This window comes from Podarcis erhardii (genome assembly GCF_964252035.2).
Source record: "Podarcis erhardii genome assembly, chromosome: 2".
Lineage (NCBI taxonomy): Eukaryota > Metazoa > Chordata > Lepidosauria > Squamata > Lacertidae > Podarcis > Podarcis erhardii.
In genome coordinates, this window is record NC_138498.1 from 45,748,334 (window position 1) to 45,765,980 (window position 17,647).

Sequence of the window (17,647 nt, forward strand, 5' to 3'; positions counted from 1 at the left end):
TAGGCGATTGTGGCGCAGGGGGAGGGGACTTTGGTAGTGATAATAATCAACTTGGTGGCATGACTGTGGAGAGCTGGAATGGCCCTTGAGAGGAATCAGAATACTTTTTTCTGAGTTAAGATGCTAAACAAACAAACAAATCCATTACTTTGAAATAATATCATATTGCTCAGCATTATAGAAGCAAGGCATCTTCATTTTTCTGTCTGTTTTTATCATCCGTTGTGCCACTGTTAAAAAGCAATAGTTTTATAAGCTGTAGGAACCAATCTGCTGTTGTCTGTATATTCCTGAAAACTTTACATGGTCTGACAGAGAAAATTGCCCTTTGCATTCACTGTTGGCAGAGGAAACAAGATGAAAGTATGTCCAGTTCTTATAAAACACTGACAACCTCACAATGCACCAAGCAATAAAAAGAATAGATTTTCTATCCTCTGCTTAAAGTGGTAGAATAAAAGGGAGCTGTAATAAAAGGGGAAACTTTTTTAAGAGCCATGGATGCATCAGAGTTAAACTGGGTCACTCTGCAATGCAACGTAGATTTTTACCGCATATAAATTTAGCAGCTTTCTTTGGCATTAGGTGTGTGCCAGCAGCATTTTTCTGTTATCTCAAGTTCAGAGCAGGTCCATTGAGGTACTATGAAATTTGAGCCAGGTATCGTAAATTGTAGTAGTTAGAAGAGGAACTGTTGTCAATTATAAAAGACAGGTTGGTTGATGTTGCACCTAGAGTAATACCTGGGAAATGTTAACTGAATTTGAAATTGGAGAGATGCAAGTAGTTTTCCTGCTTGTTTTTCAAATGCATGACTGAGCACTCTCTCCTTAGATGCATGTTAAAAAAGAAAAAAAGAAAAGAAAAGCTTGCGAAGGCAAGGGATTCAAGCATCTTTTTCTGGAAGGCTAATGAATATTAAATTCTCTTTCAGGAGCTTCACAGATATGTATTTCCACAGGAAAATCAGGGATTTGTGTGCAGTTAGGAGCAAACTTTCACAAGAGATGTGTCGCTGCCTCTGAAAACAGGAGCATCAGTCACATTCCTGCCTTCTCTCTTCCATGCTAACAATACCTCACCATACTGTGTGCTTTGCTACCCTGCGTCACTTCCTTGGTTGCTGCTTGGGGAGAGGGGCTGTCCCACATATGTTTTTTACTAGTTATTTGAAATATACTCGGAGTCAAGAGTGGATTTCATGCTTTTTATTCAGCTCATAGTGGTGAGGAGGAATGGAAGTTTTCCCAAAATGTCTGCTTTATATACATTATTTACACAGTGGGCCCCACGTGATTGGTTAATTCCGGGATTCTCCTGTAGGCCAATCAGGTTGCAGATTCACTTCCACCTGGAGCTGGATTGGGTGGCTCCTGTGGACCAATCAGGCTGCTGCATTCAGAATCCTATTGTTCTAGGACCAATCAGACTGCTGCATTTTGGATCCTATTGTTCTAGGACCAATCAGACTGCTGCATTTTGGATCCTATTCAACTCTGTACATAACATTATTGCAGGGGGAGGAGGAGTTGATTTGGGGTTGCTGCTGTCAAATTCATGCCATACATTTAAAGCACATGGCTTCCCCCCAGAGAATCCTGGGAACTGTATCTCCCACCTCACCCCAATTGCTAGCATAGGTGCCAACTCCTTGGGGCCCTGGAGCACCCACAAAATTCCCCATGAAGAGGCCAGGCACCCACAAATTTTGGTGCCAGGGCCATGCACACTGCATGGGTACCCATGGCCCCGGGCACTCAAGTCATGGGGCCAAGTTGGTACTCCTGATTCCTAGCATAGTTCCCAGGATTCATGTGGTGAAGTCACATGCTTTTAATGTGCATTAGGTAAAGGTAAAGGGACCCCTGACCATTAGGTCCAGTCGTGACCAACTCTGGGGTGCAGCACTCATCTCGCTTTATTGGCCGAGGGAGCCGGAGTACAGCTTCCGGGTCGTGTGGCCAGCATGACTAAGCCGCTTCTGGCGAACCAGAGCAGTGCACACGAAAACGCCATTTACCTTCCCGCAGGAGCGGTACCTATTTATCTACTTGCACTTTGATGTGCTTTCGAATTGCTAGGTTGGCAGGAGCAGGGACCGAGCAACAGGAGCTCACCCCGTCGCGGGGATTCGAACCGCCGACCTTCTGATCGGCAAGTCCTAGGCTCTGTGGTTTAACCCACAGCACCACCCTTAGATACGCTTTTAATATATGGTGTGGATCTGTATGCTGGCGGCTGCCTGTCTCACCTAGCATTTAGTGCCGGTCTGATGAGCGCTCCAGGAATTGCACTTGGAGAGATCTGATTTGACAACTAAATTCAGAGCGCTTACCTCAACTGTAAGTCATCAGCTGGTGACTAAATACACAAACACATGTTTTGACACAACCATACTACAGCTATTTTGCAGCCTCTGCTTTTAAGTGTGTGCTCCTTTTCATATTGTTTCCTCATTCCCCTTCAGACCCCATTTGATACCAAAACGGGAATGTGGTGAATGTGCCAGTGTGGTGTACTGGTTTAGGTGTTGGACTAGGACCTGGCAGACAAGGGTTCAAATCCCTACTCAGGCATGGAGCTCACTGTGTGGTCTTGGGCCAGTTCCCTTCTCTCTCTTAGCCTAGCCTACCACACAAGCCTGTGGTGATGATAAAGTGAGAGCGAGAACCATAGATATCATCTTGAGTTCCTTAGAAGAGAGGTGGGATATAAATGCTATAATAATAATAATAATAATAATAATAATAATAATAATAATAATAATAATAATTTCAAACCCAAATGAATATTAACTCACCAAAAAATTGGAAAAAATACAGCAATCCTGTTCCAAAGCAGATCTTAACATGAATTTTCATGTGCAAGCTCACTGCTGAATTTTCTTTCTCAAAGGCAGGGTTCAGGTTGGTTTCTGTGCTATTTAAAACTCCACAATTTCCCGCTTTGACTGAAACTGTGTTTCTTCAGAGTTTCCCATTCAGAATTGCTTCAGAGTCAAGTAGAAGCTCTTTATCTCATGATCTCTTGTTTGCAATTCAGCAGGATGCTGGCTTAATTACAGAATGTGATGGTGGCTGAGTTTACAGCCCACCAGATGGTTATGTCAGTTGTTAAAAGCGCAAGATCCCCACCCATCCATTGGAATGTTGTCACAGCTCTCCTACGCTGGATTGGCATTAGTTAAGATGGCTGCTTTGTTTAGCAGTGAATGAAGTTAAAGAAAGATGGTGAGGTTTGCTGCACTTTTGTAGATGCCAAATGTGTAACAATATGGAGGACGCCATAGGTTGTGTGGTTTCAGCTCCCTTAGGAAAGCTGGAATTTAGATGGAGCTACTTGGAAAAAAATGCAACACTGAGGCAAGGTGTAAAATAAAGGTTAAAGGAATAGCCTGTATTGCCAGTACAAATTGCAAAAAGGTGGCTTCTTGTAAAGGACAAGGCAATTTATACCTGGTGCTGGACTTGCCGCACTAGACATCCTATTCCCTTTTAAAATGTGTTGTTTTTATTTTGATTATGTATTTTGTGGTTTTATATTCTGATTTTATTCTGTGAACCACCTTGAGACCTGTGGGTGTAGGGTGGTATATAAATTCAATAAATAAATAAAATAATAGAAAAGTGAAAATTAAATCACGTGCACAAGTGGAAGCATGAAATCTGAAAACATAGCACTGTAGGAAGTCCTGCATGTCCTTTTGTGGGAAGACTATTTGCCTTCCACTCATGGTTGTTAACTCCCTGCTTTTTCTGCATTGTTTCTCTTCTCCTGCTTCCTAGATTTGATGCTGGCTTTTTCTTTGTTAGCATGAAAGTCAAAATCTGCTCAGATATTGCATGATGGGCTATAATTTAATATGGTATTTAACCTTTTAAATGTGCTTATCCTTTTCTCTTTTTTTTGTCTACCGCTAAGTCATTTCACAGTTGAGTTGCAGTAGTCAGCAAATGAACCCATTCACAATATCCACATGGATATCACTGAAATAAAACCAGCTATGAATATCAACCAGCTACTTCTTCTTCTGCCTTCATAAAACCTTCTATATTGGGGTGATGTACAGGGATGCAAGACTTAGGCTGGGTTCTCTGCACGGCGTTGTGACTCTTGTCTATTTCTCGACTACTCCCCATGCTTGTCGAGACAGTAAGCTCTTCTGTGCAATGCCTTTTTTATTATAAGTGCTCTCATATTTGCATAGATGGCATTATGTCAACATTATACACAAAAGTGTATATAAAAACCCACCTCTGGGATCCCCACTCTTGTATGCTAACAGTGCAATCCTACATATTTCTGTTCAGAAGTAAATCTTGCTGAGTGCAATAGGACTTAACTTTTAAGTGGGTATAGCTTTGCAGCCTTGGAAAACTAAAACCAAAGCAGGGCTGTGCATTAGTAGGTGGCTTAGTGTCCAGGGACTCTCACTGAATTCTATGCAGCAAAACAAATAGGCTGCAAATGGCAACAATATTGGGAGATAAATTGGGTTCATTGGGTACAGATTTAGCTCACATTCCAATAGAATTATTGGGAACACATCCTTTAATTTTTTTAATCCTTTAATTTTGCTTCCAGGGCATTTTGAGATGTATTTTCAACAAACATGGAAAGTGCTGCGCCAAACAGCTAGAAACTATTTTTAAAAGAGAAAAGAAAATTAATGCAGCCCTTGGATCACCTTGCAAAACTGTAGGTAGTTGACCAGTGTTCTGGAGGTACATGCATTAGACTTATTGCAGAAGTCTAATGCATGTACCTCCATCCTCATCCATGCACTGGTGTGGACGGTGCAAACCAGGGATACTGGCTCCAAATTGTGGCACAGCCATAATTCTCTCTCACTGTTCATTTTTGCATTGAGATGGAGAAATGAACTTGCTTGGAAAAAATATGGGTTTGTTTCCACTGATAATAGTATAAGGTCAGTGGCAGAGAAAGAGAGAGACAGATTAAGAGTGAATCAAATAATGAAATCCAAGCTTCAATTCTGCTCCAATTTAAGCTGTAAAAAAATTCACCAGTTGGAGACTATCCTCAAGGTTGTATATATAGGAAATCCAGCAAGAGAAATATATGCAATTTGGCCTTTTACATATAGTCATATTGAAGAAGTGTGCATGTACATGAAAGCTTATACCCAGAACAAACTTGGTCTCTAATTTTTGGGACAATTTTAATTTATTTATTTATTTATTTCAACCGCGTCAGACCAACACAGCTACCTACCTGTACCTTGGAAATATTTTATACTGAAAGGCGAGGTGTGAGTCAATAATAAAAGCAAATATTCTTTTACATTTTCTTTATTTATATTTTTTTTAGTTTAAGAATTACACACTAGCCAACATTATTATATATTTACATGCTGAAACTGGCTGTAGTAAGTTTAGATTCAAGAAAATATCTCTTATGTGCTACTCAATTTACAATCATCATTTGACTACCTCCATGATCCCAGAGGTTAGCAGTCCTTTTGAGAAAAACATGAAAATCTGATGCAATGATATCCACTAGTATTTTGCATTTTCTAGCCATTGGAAAATGTGCATTATGTGCATATTAGAAAGGCTACAAGGTCATTAGTAAGGCTGATGATTACTACATTATGAAGTAAATAGTACTAAGTAAAAAAAAAGAGAGAGAGAGAGAGAGAGAGAGAGAGAGAGAGAGAAGAACGGTGCAAAGACAGTACTAACAGAACCATTTAAACACCCATGCAAATTAAAATGTGAAAACTCAAAACATAGTCAACTTGATAGAATTTTTGGATGTTTTAAATGCCCGTGTTAACTAACTCAAACTGTACAATGAACCTTAAATATATTTTCGGGTGAAATTTTCTATAAATGGCATTAACAATGAAAACATATAAAATGCTGATAAACTTGAATTAGATAACTTTGAGAGATGTGTGAAGCATTAAGAAAATAATTTAAACTAACACTCCAACTAATATCGAACTGCAGCTAAGGTTGCCACCATTTCAAAATAATAGTAATAACAAATTCATCATCAGAGCACTTACAGAAATAATTTGACACATAAGGTATGTGTTGTATATAACCTGCAAAGATAATGAATTTCAATATTTCAATTAATTAAAATGTATAGAGATGCTATCTGTATAAGCTAAAATATGGTAGTGATTAATTAACATTCCATTTATTCCTCAAAAATTCAGACAAATGTTTCCTAGTGCATTTTGTTAAACTTTACCTTTGGTGTTAAGCAGTGTCTTGATAGTGTTCCCTTTAAATAAATTTCTAAAGTAAAGATTCTTTGGCATGGGGGGGCTGGAGTAGGGCTAGGTTGGTAAGGAAGAGACTACTATACACTGACAAATATGCCTTTCTGAAGACATTTACCTTCATGAAACAATGTCTAGAGGCCTGACCTTCATTTATACTCAAGGGGAATGACGCAAAGAGCATGTGGGGTTCTGATATGCACATGGAACTCTAAATGTGCACGACCCTGCTTTGGTGTTTGGTACGGAGGCACCAGGCCCATGGTAAACTCATTGGTAGAGGACGATCACACAGGCACAGTTCTTCTGTTCTAAGTCCACCTACTATAGCATGCACTGTCCATCTGCATTGCCCATTGTGCAGACCGCTCGCCTTTTAATTCTTCCATAACTGGAAACATGAGCTTTGCTCCTCTGTCATGATGGCAAAAAGCCACTATGTTCTAAAAGGTAGAGAATTTTTAAAGGAGCCCATCATAACACACAGGTCAGGTCTCCTCTCTCTACCCATAGGTATGCTCATTCAACTACATGATTTCATGTTGCCTGGGGTCTACTTTATAGCATGCTGATTAGCCCAAGGGTTAACTCAGAGCTGCCCATTAAAATGGAGTTATGCCAGCCCTATTCTCTCAAGATCATAGCTTTAGTGCAAGTGAACATCAAAACACGTCTTTCTGTTGCCGTGTCTACAGAATTCCGCTATGGATCTCCAATCTTAGAAGGAGCACTGCGCCAGCAGTTACTGCCCAGTCTCTTTAGTGTTGAGAAAGCTGAAATATCAATCACTCAATATGTGCAGGTATTTACGAGATGCTAATGCAAATAGGGCATGCGCACATGTACATCAGAGCCACTGGATGGGGTTGATAACTGAAAACTCTCAGTCGCTTGATTTCTCTCTGCATTATGTCAATGACCCAGCTAATGGTCTGTGTATTGACGGTTATAAAGTTGCACTTCCCACAGATTTGTGTGTTAAAATTCTTTTCTGGAATCCAAGTCTTATGCAAAAGGGTGTTTAAATTATTCTGCTAGAGAACTGCAAATATTGTACTTGGTTTTTTTTAAAAAAATCACTGAACAATTACTGTTTCTATTGACCGCTCATTTACAGCTTATTTAAATATTTACATGATTTTAGGACACTAACCTAAACCATAAATAGAATCAGCTTTTTGCCTTACATTAAGTACAAATTAGAAGTTAAAAATGTTAAGAAATCTGATAATATTTACACATGTTCGGTTTTAATTATGATTGCTCACTTTGTATGTTCTATGTACAGATAGCAAAATGTTATGACCACTACTTTAAAAGTATTGTACCCTGGCCTTCCTTTTCACTTTTTTCCATATAAATATTTCATATTTTTTCCACTCCTTCTAGGTGTTAGGACTTTTTTTTAAAGTTACTAGTGGACAATGTTTTTATTTTAAAAAAAGAGAAGAAACAGGCAAGCAATGTGAGAGCTAGTCTACTTTGAGATGCTAGGAGGTACAGTACTATCATAATGTCAAACTCTGAAATGCTTCGTAAGAATTATATGCATTGATCTGCTGATATAGAAATGCCCAGTTACCCTGTATAGTAAGATTTTAATTACATTAATAATTTGCTTTCTCAAAAAAATATTCACATATCATTTGAATATAGAAAGAAAACTGTTATTAGCTTATTCCTTTAAAACACCTATGTAAGAGTCTAGCCCAAATCCAGACAACCACAAGAGCTACAGGAGGGAGGATGCCTGCCTGCATGCCAAAAAAGAAAGAAAGAAAGGAAAGGAAAGGAAAGATAGGGCTCAGCAGCACCGTCTTAGTCTCAGCCCGGATCATCCACCAGGAAGGCAGTGCTTGCTTTTGACTCTGTGAGCCCTCTTCTCCTTTCCCATAACTGACTGGCAGTATAAGCATCTCACCCCCCTCTGTACAGATCATCTCTTAAGTGGGGGGCAGGAGCATCAAGACAGAGTCCACCTGACCTTTTGCTTACTCCTCATTCCTGTTTCCTTCTCACTGTGTGGATGTGATATAAAGGGAGAAACCACGATCCCACAACTCTGCTGGGGTTACAAACAGTTTGATAGATCTTGGAATTTCACCTCCTCGCCACCCCAAATTCCTTTTGGCAACCTTCCTGCGCCTCAATAAAGCAGATCTGTGGGCAGAAACCCATTTCCATGTGGGTCGCTCTCACTGGATTAGGATGTCTGTGTGCATATATCACGTATATTACACGCGCGCACACACAGAGAGGAATATATATACACATATTGGCATACATGTCTATATATTCATTGTTTGCTTGGATAATGTTTAGTGTTTTTTTCCGTCTGCTTACATTAACTTTGCTAACTATGAAATTGGAACACAGTTTCAGGTTTGCTTTTTGTTTTTTAAAAAACATTATTTCATTTGCACTGTTAATGTACATATTACCTTAACTTAAATGGGATTTGTTCCCCAGATATATCTATACTGTATATCTATCTATATATGCACTTACTCTCATGTTCTCTATGCATTGTGCTTTTGTGTCTGGCAGATTCTAAGTCCCATCCCACCCCCATATTAGAATATAAAAATTCTCAGATGTTTCCTTCAGTGCTATTATTCAAGACTTTTGTTTCCCCCTGGGGATGATAACAGAAAATGTTCAGAATGACATTGCTTGGTTCTTTCTTCCCAGTCATTAAAACTGCAATAATATAGAAACATAACATTCCTTAGGCAAACACAAATATGCTGCATGATTCTTTTAGTTTGGAAAATGCATATTAGACTTACTAGTAGTCATATACAGAACATATTTACAGAGCATTGATTGCAAAGATATTGTTAAAACTGTGCCGTATTATATAGTAATTTTGCCATAAATTTCACAAAGATGAAGAGAAAACACCTTAATTGCTGGCTAGTATGCATCCTGAAACCTGAAAAGATGGAGTGATTATTATGTGGAAATATAGACCAAACAAAACTGTGAGAGAGTATATTTTAGCTCAATTCAAAGGTAACCATGTATTTAAGTTTGCTTTATGCAACGATATTATGGTCCCCCACTTTTTAAAAGCTCAATCTAGTCTGTACACCTGTACACAGTATTTAGAATTAATTAGCTCAGAAACAGGGTAGTCTGTCTATTCCTGGAAGCATCTTTTCCTTAATAACAAAAAGGACCTCATGGAGGTGATTGTTTACTTGCTTTGTTATCCCTGTGGGTAGTATTTCATCCTCTCATTGGCAAGGTCAGATATTATTATGGCTTGTACTATAAACTTCCAGATATCTTAAAGTGCAGTACTAGGAGCTGATTTTGTAGTTTTTTATTATAGCTGACCTGTTGAACCAATGTGAGAAAAAAAGGTATTTTCTTTGAAGGCCTATAAATCCCGTGCATTAATTACAAGGCCAATATTTTTCACACTCCTTAAACTTCATTTCTTAAAATAATAATGGGTGTTTGTACAAAGAAAATGAAAATCAGAAGAAACCATGAATACAGTATAGCTCAGCTGTCACAAAAGATGTCCTAAGCAAGGGTTGTCCAGTTGTGGATGACATCAAAAGGCAGATGATGCCCTGACTTGTGAAGTGTACTCAGCCCCAATGCGCATGGAAAAACATGAGTCACGTGATCAGTATTTTTTACAAATACATCATGATGTTCGAAATTCTCAACAATTATGTATGAACACTGGGTGCTCAGTTACCCCAATTTTAAAATTCTTTACAGAGGAAATGCTCAAACACTCATAGTGCTACTAAAAAGTCAGGTGGAGAAGATACACCAATAAATAAATAAACTCTGCAGAACTGACTGGAAGATTCAACAATACTTAGTGGATTTAACTTTTTGCCTTTATTTTGTCCCACTGTTTCAGGAACAGTGACCATATAATAGTATGAATTACTTGAAGAAAAACAGGGGCATTTCTATAGTTCATGATTTTGAGAAAAATAATTCAGCCTCTTCCACCAGAAGATGCTGGAGAATCCAGCTATTTAAAATAAATATTTTCCCCCTCCAGTACTCCCTTAAGTATTGCGTCTAAAAAGAACACTTCTCAAACTGAATGCAATGGAACTGGGTGAGGAAAACAACCCAACTCTTATAAGTTTCTAAGCTGTCTGTCTTTTAAAATATATATTGTCTAAACAGCAGACATGATTCTATTCCATCTATTTGATGTGGAAATGAGATACAAATCAAAACAGCAACTGAGAATCCGTAAGAGAGGTTTATACTAACAAGCAAACTGACACCAATTATTTGTATAGTCTTTACCTGTCCCTTACATTTGGAAACATTTGCCACTGTTTTCTCTCTTCCACAGGGAAGGACTGAGCACCGAGAGAAAGCCACCTATGAAGTCACTTGCTGGCCCACTTACATTTGGCACTTTACACTTTAGACATTATGCTTCATGGCACACTGTAGCACATAGTTGGGAATCTCTCAAACAACTCTAAGGGTCATTGTCACACAGCACGGTAACCACTGTGCTGCATTAACTCTTTGCAATTTATCTTCCAAATGAAATGCTTTCAAGTTTCATGAAAACTCCTCACTCACCCAAAACTTCCCTTCTCTACATCAGTAACATCATCTATTTGGGAAACCTCTGATACTCATTCCGCATGGTATGAAGGTAGGCACTACTTAATTTCAAGTTAATGCATTTGACAGGTAACACAGGAAGATGGTTTGGATTGCAACTATAACACTTCTCTCCATCCAGGTAATGTTGTGTATGCTCCAGATGTGAAGAGAGGCATGAGATACATTGCTCTTTGAACTCAAACCTATTTTCTTGCTTCCTCTTTCTGTGCTTAAACTTATGAGTGCTAAAAGGAGGGTGGAAACAACAGAATGAGGAAGTTTCAAATTCTGCCTCCAAATATCAAATGCTATTATATATTTAAAGGTCATGTTGTATACATTTGTACTGTAACTTAAATATTTCACAATTTTGCAAAGAAAACCCAAACATTACAAAACAGATTATAGAGTGGGCCAGCAACTAAGGTGTTTTAAAATAACTTTTTGTCCTGAATAGGCTTTTTTTTTGTTTTCCCTAAGTCCCACATTTGGCTGTACAACCGATTTTGAAGAGAAATCCAGTTCTTGATAGCTGTGTGGCTTTATTTTGTTTTAGTTCACATAGTAAAGCCAATAGACAATATTGAAGAAGGAGAAAACAACAGGGAAGAATATGCGTGACCATCGATCTATGGCATTTACATCAGTCAAGTCAGGGATGGTAATTTTCAACTGAGAAGCACGTCTCCTTAGCCGACTTTTCTTTTGTGCCACGTGCCGTTCCAGCGCATTGCGGCCAAAGCTGTGTCTTGGTAAGCCAGCCTTCCGGTACTGAATACTTGAGGTATCATAGGCCAGCATAGTGCTTCTGGGGTCCCCAAGGCCTATAACAGCTTCAGAGGCAGCCATCTCATTTTTTATTTCAAGCGTGCTCAACAAAATGTTTTCATGTGGATCCATCTGGAAAACACAAGAGGTTGTCTTAGAGTGTGTAACGAAATGTCAGATTCAGCCAATCATCAAGCAGGCAAGACCCAAGAAGTCCAACTCAATGTTGGCCTACGGAAGTATGCAACTTAAAGTGGCATACATACATTTACTTGTGGGTCCTGTATTTTGAAAGCACAGGCAAATACATTGTATGGCACTGTTAGTAGCCACATGTTTGTCTAGCAGATATCTCGGAAACTTGCGGCACTGCCACTATGCGTTAGCATGAAGTGCTGCACTTTGCTGGCCCAAAAGTTCTGTTCTGACAAGACTTCTCAGCATTTACAATTAGAATGAGCTCAAAAGAATGACGCAGCGACGAGATACATCAGATATAACTTCTGCACTTCATCACAGGCCTTCTGTTTGGATGCAGTGTGAAATCCATTGGAACAATTTTGGAACTCTCATATCACTAGAGTTCAAAATGCATATTTTGATATAAAGATTAGATTCTGTGTTTAGAAAGAAAGCTGATGAGCTGTTTTACACCTGCGCTAGGACCTCTTTCAAGTTGCAATGCCCAGGATAACAGTGTTCAATTCATCGTGGAACATCTCATCAGAACAGAAGGCTGGCCATGGCATTAGGCTGTACTTCAGAGGCAAGTAACCAGGCATTCATTTCAGAGTATAATCACATTAAATCTCAACACTGGTTTTGAAGTGTAATAAAAAATAATAATGCCATGTTGTTTCTGGCATTAACTGTACAAAAGGAAAGTAGCAGAGCTCTCTGTTACTCTGAGGTAAATCTTTCACTATCTGCAATTTTTTTCCTCAAAAAAGTTGCCATTTTGCTTGGCAGGAGATAAGTACCAATCCTTAATTTTAATAGCTTTTATAAACCAGTTTTCTTATCAAACAATTAAATTTAAATTGATGCTGAATATTATGTTAACACATTTTATAGCAATTCAGTAAATTCTTTACATTTTCATTTGAAAAGTGATGTGTTTTATTGGGCTGACTTCTAATGGTGGACAGATTCCATTTTCATTACATGAACATATGGATAAATAGTTCAGAATAAACTGCTTTTTTCTACTCTTTCACTCTAGCAATTCCTTACATGATTGTGAACTCAAATGTGTCTGCAGGATTCTCGCCCCATTTCCCAGGTCCTCACTCACTTGCATTTCGGCAATAGTTCCACTTCAAAAGTGCAGGCCCTCTGTTAATTTCTGCTGCTAGAGGGCTTGGAGAATTTTAATTCTCGTTTGACAGTATATATGAAAATACTGGCAAGAATATTTATGGCAAGGGTTTCTCAAACTTTGTTTCTTATCAAATCTTGCCTTCATTTTTTATTTTTCCAAGCATAAACTAAGGGAAAATGAAGACAACTAGATAGGTTTAGGTGGGATATAATACACACAAACAATGATATTCTGAAACCGCTAAAGAGAGCCACACATTTAAAGTAGTCTTCCACGACTGCCATTTGCTAGATCAGGAGCTGTGGGTAGGCATAAATCAAATGCGCATCTGAGTTTGGATGCTGTATGTCAACACTGCTTTACTTTCAAGGTCCATTTATTGATAAGAAATAAATAAATAACATTGCCAGCATGTACCGTAAATTTGATTCATGTGCGTTTAGGGAGGAGGCCATACTTTCAACCTCATCCCCACTGTTGCCTGTTCTTCCTGCAATAATTGTCTGTGCTGCATGCTGTTTTCTGCAGAAAAATTCAAATGTGCACACAGCTACCTGAGTATACAGGTTATGTGTGATAGGCACACTACAGGTGAGTACATGCTCACACATTTGCATTTGTCTGCTAACAACTACAGACAACAGGGACAATATGGATGTACACATGAGTAATGAGTAGTTTGAAAACTGCAGCCAAAGTTTTACATATTTATAGGTTTATAGATTATCAGTGAGGATTTATTTATATTATTATATTATTATATTATTATTATTATTATTATTATTATTATTATTATTATTATTATTATTGTTGTTGTTATTATTATTATATTTAACTGATTTAACTCATTAAATGTTTATCATGATATTATATCGAAAAGTTGTTTTAAATCAAGGATTCTGAAGTAAGCTGAGTATGTTAAATTTGAAGTTGTGCTGCTAAACCCATGTGGGACTTTGCTTCTTAATTTATGAACATTTAAGTTTCAACAGATCAAGGTGTAATTTAGTCAAAGTGATCCAATTTTGCTTCCCTATTAAAATCATGCGGAGTCGGGTATTGTTTGAAACCCCATATAATTTCTTTTTGAATATCTGGAATGAAATTGTAATTCAAAATCTGTTCCACTGTCACAAAATATGCCTGTTGCATAGGATATGTCTGAGCTGGAAAACATTTACGGTCTAGCCTGTAACAAAAGCAACTTAATTCTGATCAGAATGCCTGGAGTAGGTTCTCTACCACTTCCCATCGAAACAAACAGCACATTATTTCTGCAGTCCCATAACAAACATTTATGTATGTATAAGCATAGCCATTTCATTTTACAAGACATTATTACTACCCCGTCACTGAATTTTGAAGTCAGCCAGCCAATCCCAAACAGGAGTAAACAGGCAGGGGTGAATATTCCGGGCCCCCCACAGTGGATAATTGCATATTTCAACATGTATTTCATGGCATCAAGCTTTATTAAAGAATTCACCATTTTGCAAACAGTAAATTCTTTATAAAGTTGTTTTTTTAAAAATCATTTTAAAGTGAAGGAAGTTAGTCTTGTGACACAAAAACTGCAAAACAAATACGGCATTTTCAATTACATCCAAGGTTAAAGAACAGGAGCACTGGTTAATCTGAACAGCTATACTGGGGGTGGTGGGTTGGTTGGATGGGGTGAGTCACACAAGCAGGGTAGCAAAGCTATTTTAAAGTTTCATTTTCCATTTCCAGTCAGAGTCCCGACCTCAGAAGTTAAGCCAGTCTTCAGCCTTCTACACACTTCAGGTAAAATGGAACTGTGCGCTTGGCCAGAGATAAATTTGCTTGAATGTAAAATAGGGGTTGGTGTATTCTGACAAGGTCACTTTACAGAATATTGAGGGTATGAAACACTGAGAAAAAAAGTGCCTGGTAATAAATATAAATCAAATTCTCAAATGGCCAGCTTTGGAGTCTTCTATGGCTGCTGCGGAGATGCCATTAACGGTTGCTGCAATGTGAATAACTTGTCACACACCCAAAGAATTTAGGAGAAAAACAGCATATAAGCAATTTAGTATTACTCTTTTTTTCTTGTCAGATGTTTTTCTGCTGTTATCAGACTCCTTGACTGATAACACCACAGTTTGAGAAGGCTGGAGGTCTCTACACCTTTTCCAAAGAGACATTGGAAATTACTACATAGCCGTAAATTAGTAATGGATGAACCTCCCAATTGATTTACTGTATAGCAGTTAGAAAGTGATTGCACATGTCTTCAAGCTTTTCCCCGTTGGAAATTGGTCTACCTTTCATTTCCGAAAAGCGTGTTCTCACTAAAAGAGAGCACGTGTTGCGGATGGGGCCGAACAAAACTCCACTGGGTTGCCAGGCAGAATTAGATCGGAGGGGCTTGGAGCAGATTGGAGGTTGGTGTTACTGGGGTAAATTTGATGTTGCCAATTTAGGGGTGGGATCAGTGGTTATTTAAGTAAGGTCCACACCTTTCTCTTTCTCTTTTGCTGTGGACACCGGATCTCCCGCCCGCCCTCCCTTGTTGGGCTTGCGCTCTGATCTTGCTCTGCCTGTCATGGGGTCGTCCGCCTTGGTGCGGGGGCCCAGTAGGAATTTTCCCAATTGGCTGATTAGTGTGTGCCTTTTGGGTTTTGCCTACTGCTTAGCAAATCGTCACAACTTGTAAGGTTGGCGGTTAGGCATTGGTTAAAATTGGTTGGTGGAGGGGTATGGATTGGCTGTGCCTGCCCCTCCAATGCTGCTGCTGCACGGGTATTCCGTTAAAGGAATTCTGAAGCTTACCATCCCCTTCGTCCAAACCCTGACGGCAGGGTGCGGGCCGTGTAAGCTTCAAGGAGCATGCGGGGAGTAGCTGAGGGTCTGTTTCGCAGCTCCAGCTGACCCTGATCTTGTTCCTCCGCACTGGCTAAGGAGTCAGTGCTGTCCCCCAAGGCGGGGGGGGGGGGGGGGACAGCTAGTCATAACCAATGCCTAAGCAACCACTCACAATTTGTATGATAATAAAGTTGTGGCCAAAATTATGCCAAAAACCTTAAACAAAAATCATGTGTGATGTGTGAGTTATTGGGGTAGGGGTTTTGGGGGACCTCATCACGCAACAGGAAATGCACAAGGTTACGATAAAGGATAAAAGGATGAAAAGCAAATTGACCTCATATTTTGGATTTGAAGTGAAGTTTTAGGAAGGCAACTGAGAGCACCATTGCAATACAGCAGGTTCACCCATCCCTAATGAAAATGTATGCTTATAACTATATAGAAGCTTACAATACAACAGTGAAACACATTAATTCTGCAGGGCGCCTTTTATCCAGATGGATCCCAAAGCGCTTTACAGATTTTTAGAAAGCGACATCACTTCACCAACAAGTGCAATCACCTCTCAGGCGAAATGGGGTGGCTATCTAACATCGCCAAACAACGCATTGTATTTTAGTACAGGAAATGAAGAATGCTGTAGCCAATTAAAACTATGCAGTGGGTGGGTGAGTGGTGGGAATGGTTTAGAAGGTAGAAGACAACTTAGAATACAACCAAAACTTGGACAGGAGCCTGGCATTAAGATGCCAGTTCTTGCAAAAAGTGCCGTGGGATCTTTAATTGACCACTAATGGTCCAAGATCTCACTAGTAAGTCTCTAAGGATAGAATCATTATAAAACAATAAAATATACCTTTGTTGAATACATTTCTGGACAATGATATGTGCCAATTATTCTTCTGTCCTGTAAGTTAATAAAATCAAGACCGGTTTCCATAGAGAAAAGGCAGCTGTTAGCTTTCATTAAAAATTAATGTACTATAGGCTATTATCATAAACGATGCACTTTAATTAAAAGCACAGGGCAATCTGAGCCAACAATCAGCAGAAGTATATCCTTGGTTTAGAGGTGCTGTTGTTGTCTTGGCCCTGACATTGTAGACAACACAAATTTGTAATGGAAATGTATAGCCCCCCCCCCACAAAAACCTGGTCATTTTTGACCAAGAAAGGAATGATGACATGTAAACATTAGTCAGGAGAGAGGGGAACAACATGGGGATTTAAAAGGTGGTGGGGGAAGGATGTCTGGATGCTGATGTGGTTCTTCAGCCACATAACAGGATTCTTGATAGGGCAAGACAGACTTTATGTATAAAAAAATTCCACAGGGCAGGGAAAATAGGTAAACATATGAAAGGGGGACAAGTAACAAAAATAGAAGATGAATGGTGCAAAACATTAATTTGAACATAATAATCATGGAGGTATCAAACAATCACTTTAAATGATAACATGATTAAGTGATAAAAATAGAATTCATTGTTGGGCCTAAAATCAGCTTGCAAAATGTAGACCACAGAGCATGGGACATTGCTGACCCTCCCAGCTCAAATAGCAGATAGACCTACATGGCAGGTGATTCCCAATATCTAGAAACTCCAAAATGATGGCTCTTTATAGGTGTTGACTCTTTAATATCAGCAGCACACAAATCTAACAAATTATTTAGGTGTAAAATAATTATACCTATATAATAAAGTGACAGTTTTTATTTAGTGGTTACATTAGTAGCTTTCTTGCTTTAAAAACCAGCTTTATTCTTGAGGTGCTTCTGTAGTGCACATTTATTATTTACTATCAAACATGCATCAAACTGGCACAGTAAAGCATTTCAGCCCTTCAATTCCATTGCCTGCAAG

The 17,647-nt window shown here is 38.8% G+C and overlaps 1 protein-coding gene across 7 annotated transcripts in view; it reads right to left on the reverse strand.

Moving 5' to 3' along the window:
• Window positions 1–8,644: 8,644 nt before the first annotated feature.
• The window catches only part of GABRB2 (gamma-aminobutyric acid type A receptor subunit beta2), a 108,714-nt gene continuing 99,711 nt past the window's right edge, over window positions 8,645–17,647 (reverse strand). For 5 of the 7 annotated variants that reach the window (XM_081846428.1, XM_081846426.1, XM_081846431.1 and 2 more), the window contains 2 exons: window positions 16,639–16,689; window positions 8,645–11,761 (listed from right to left, as the gene is read on the reverse strand). In XM_081846428.1, the coding sequence (XP_081702554.1) occupies window positions 11,414–11,761; window positions 16,639–16,689 (399 nt within the window). In that variant the 3' untranslated portion in view covers window positions 8,645–11,413. The remainder of the gene's footprint in view (window positions 11,762–16,638; window positions 16,690–17,647) is intronic. The other 2 variants (XM_081846430.1, XM_081846432.1) reach the window with 1 other exon arrangement.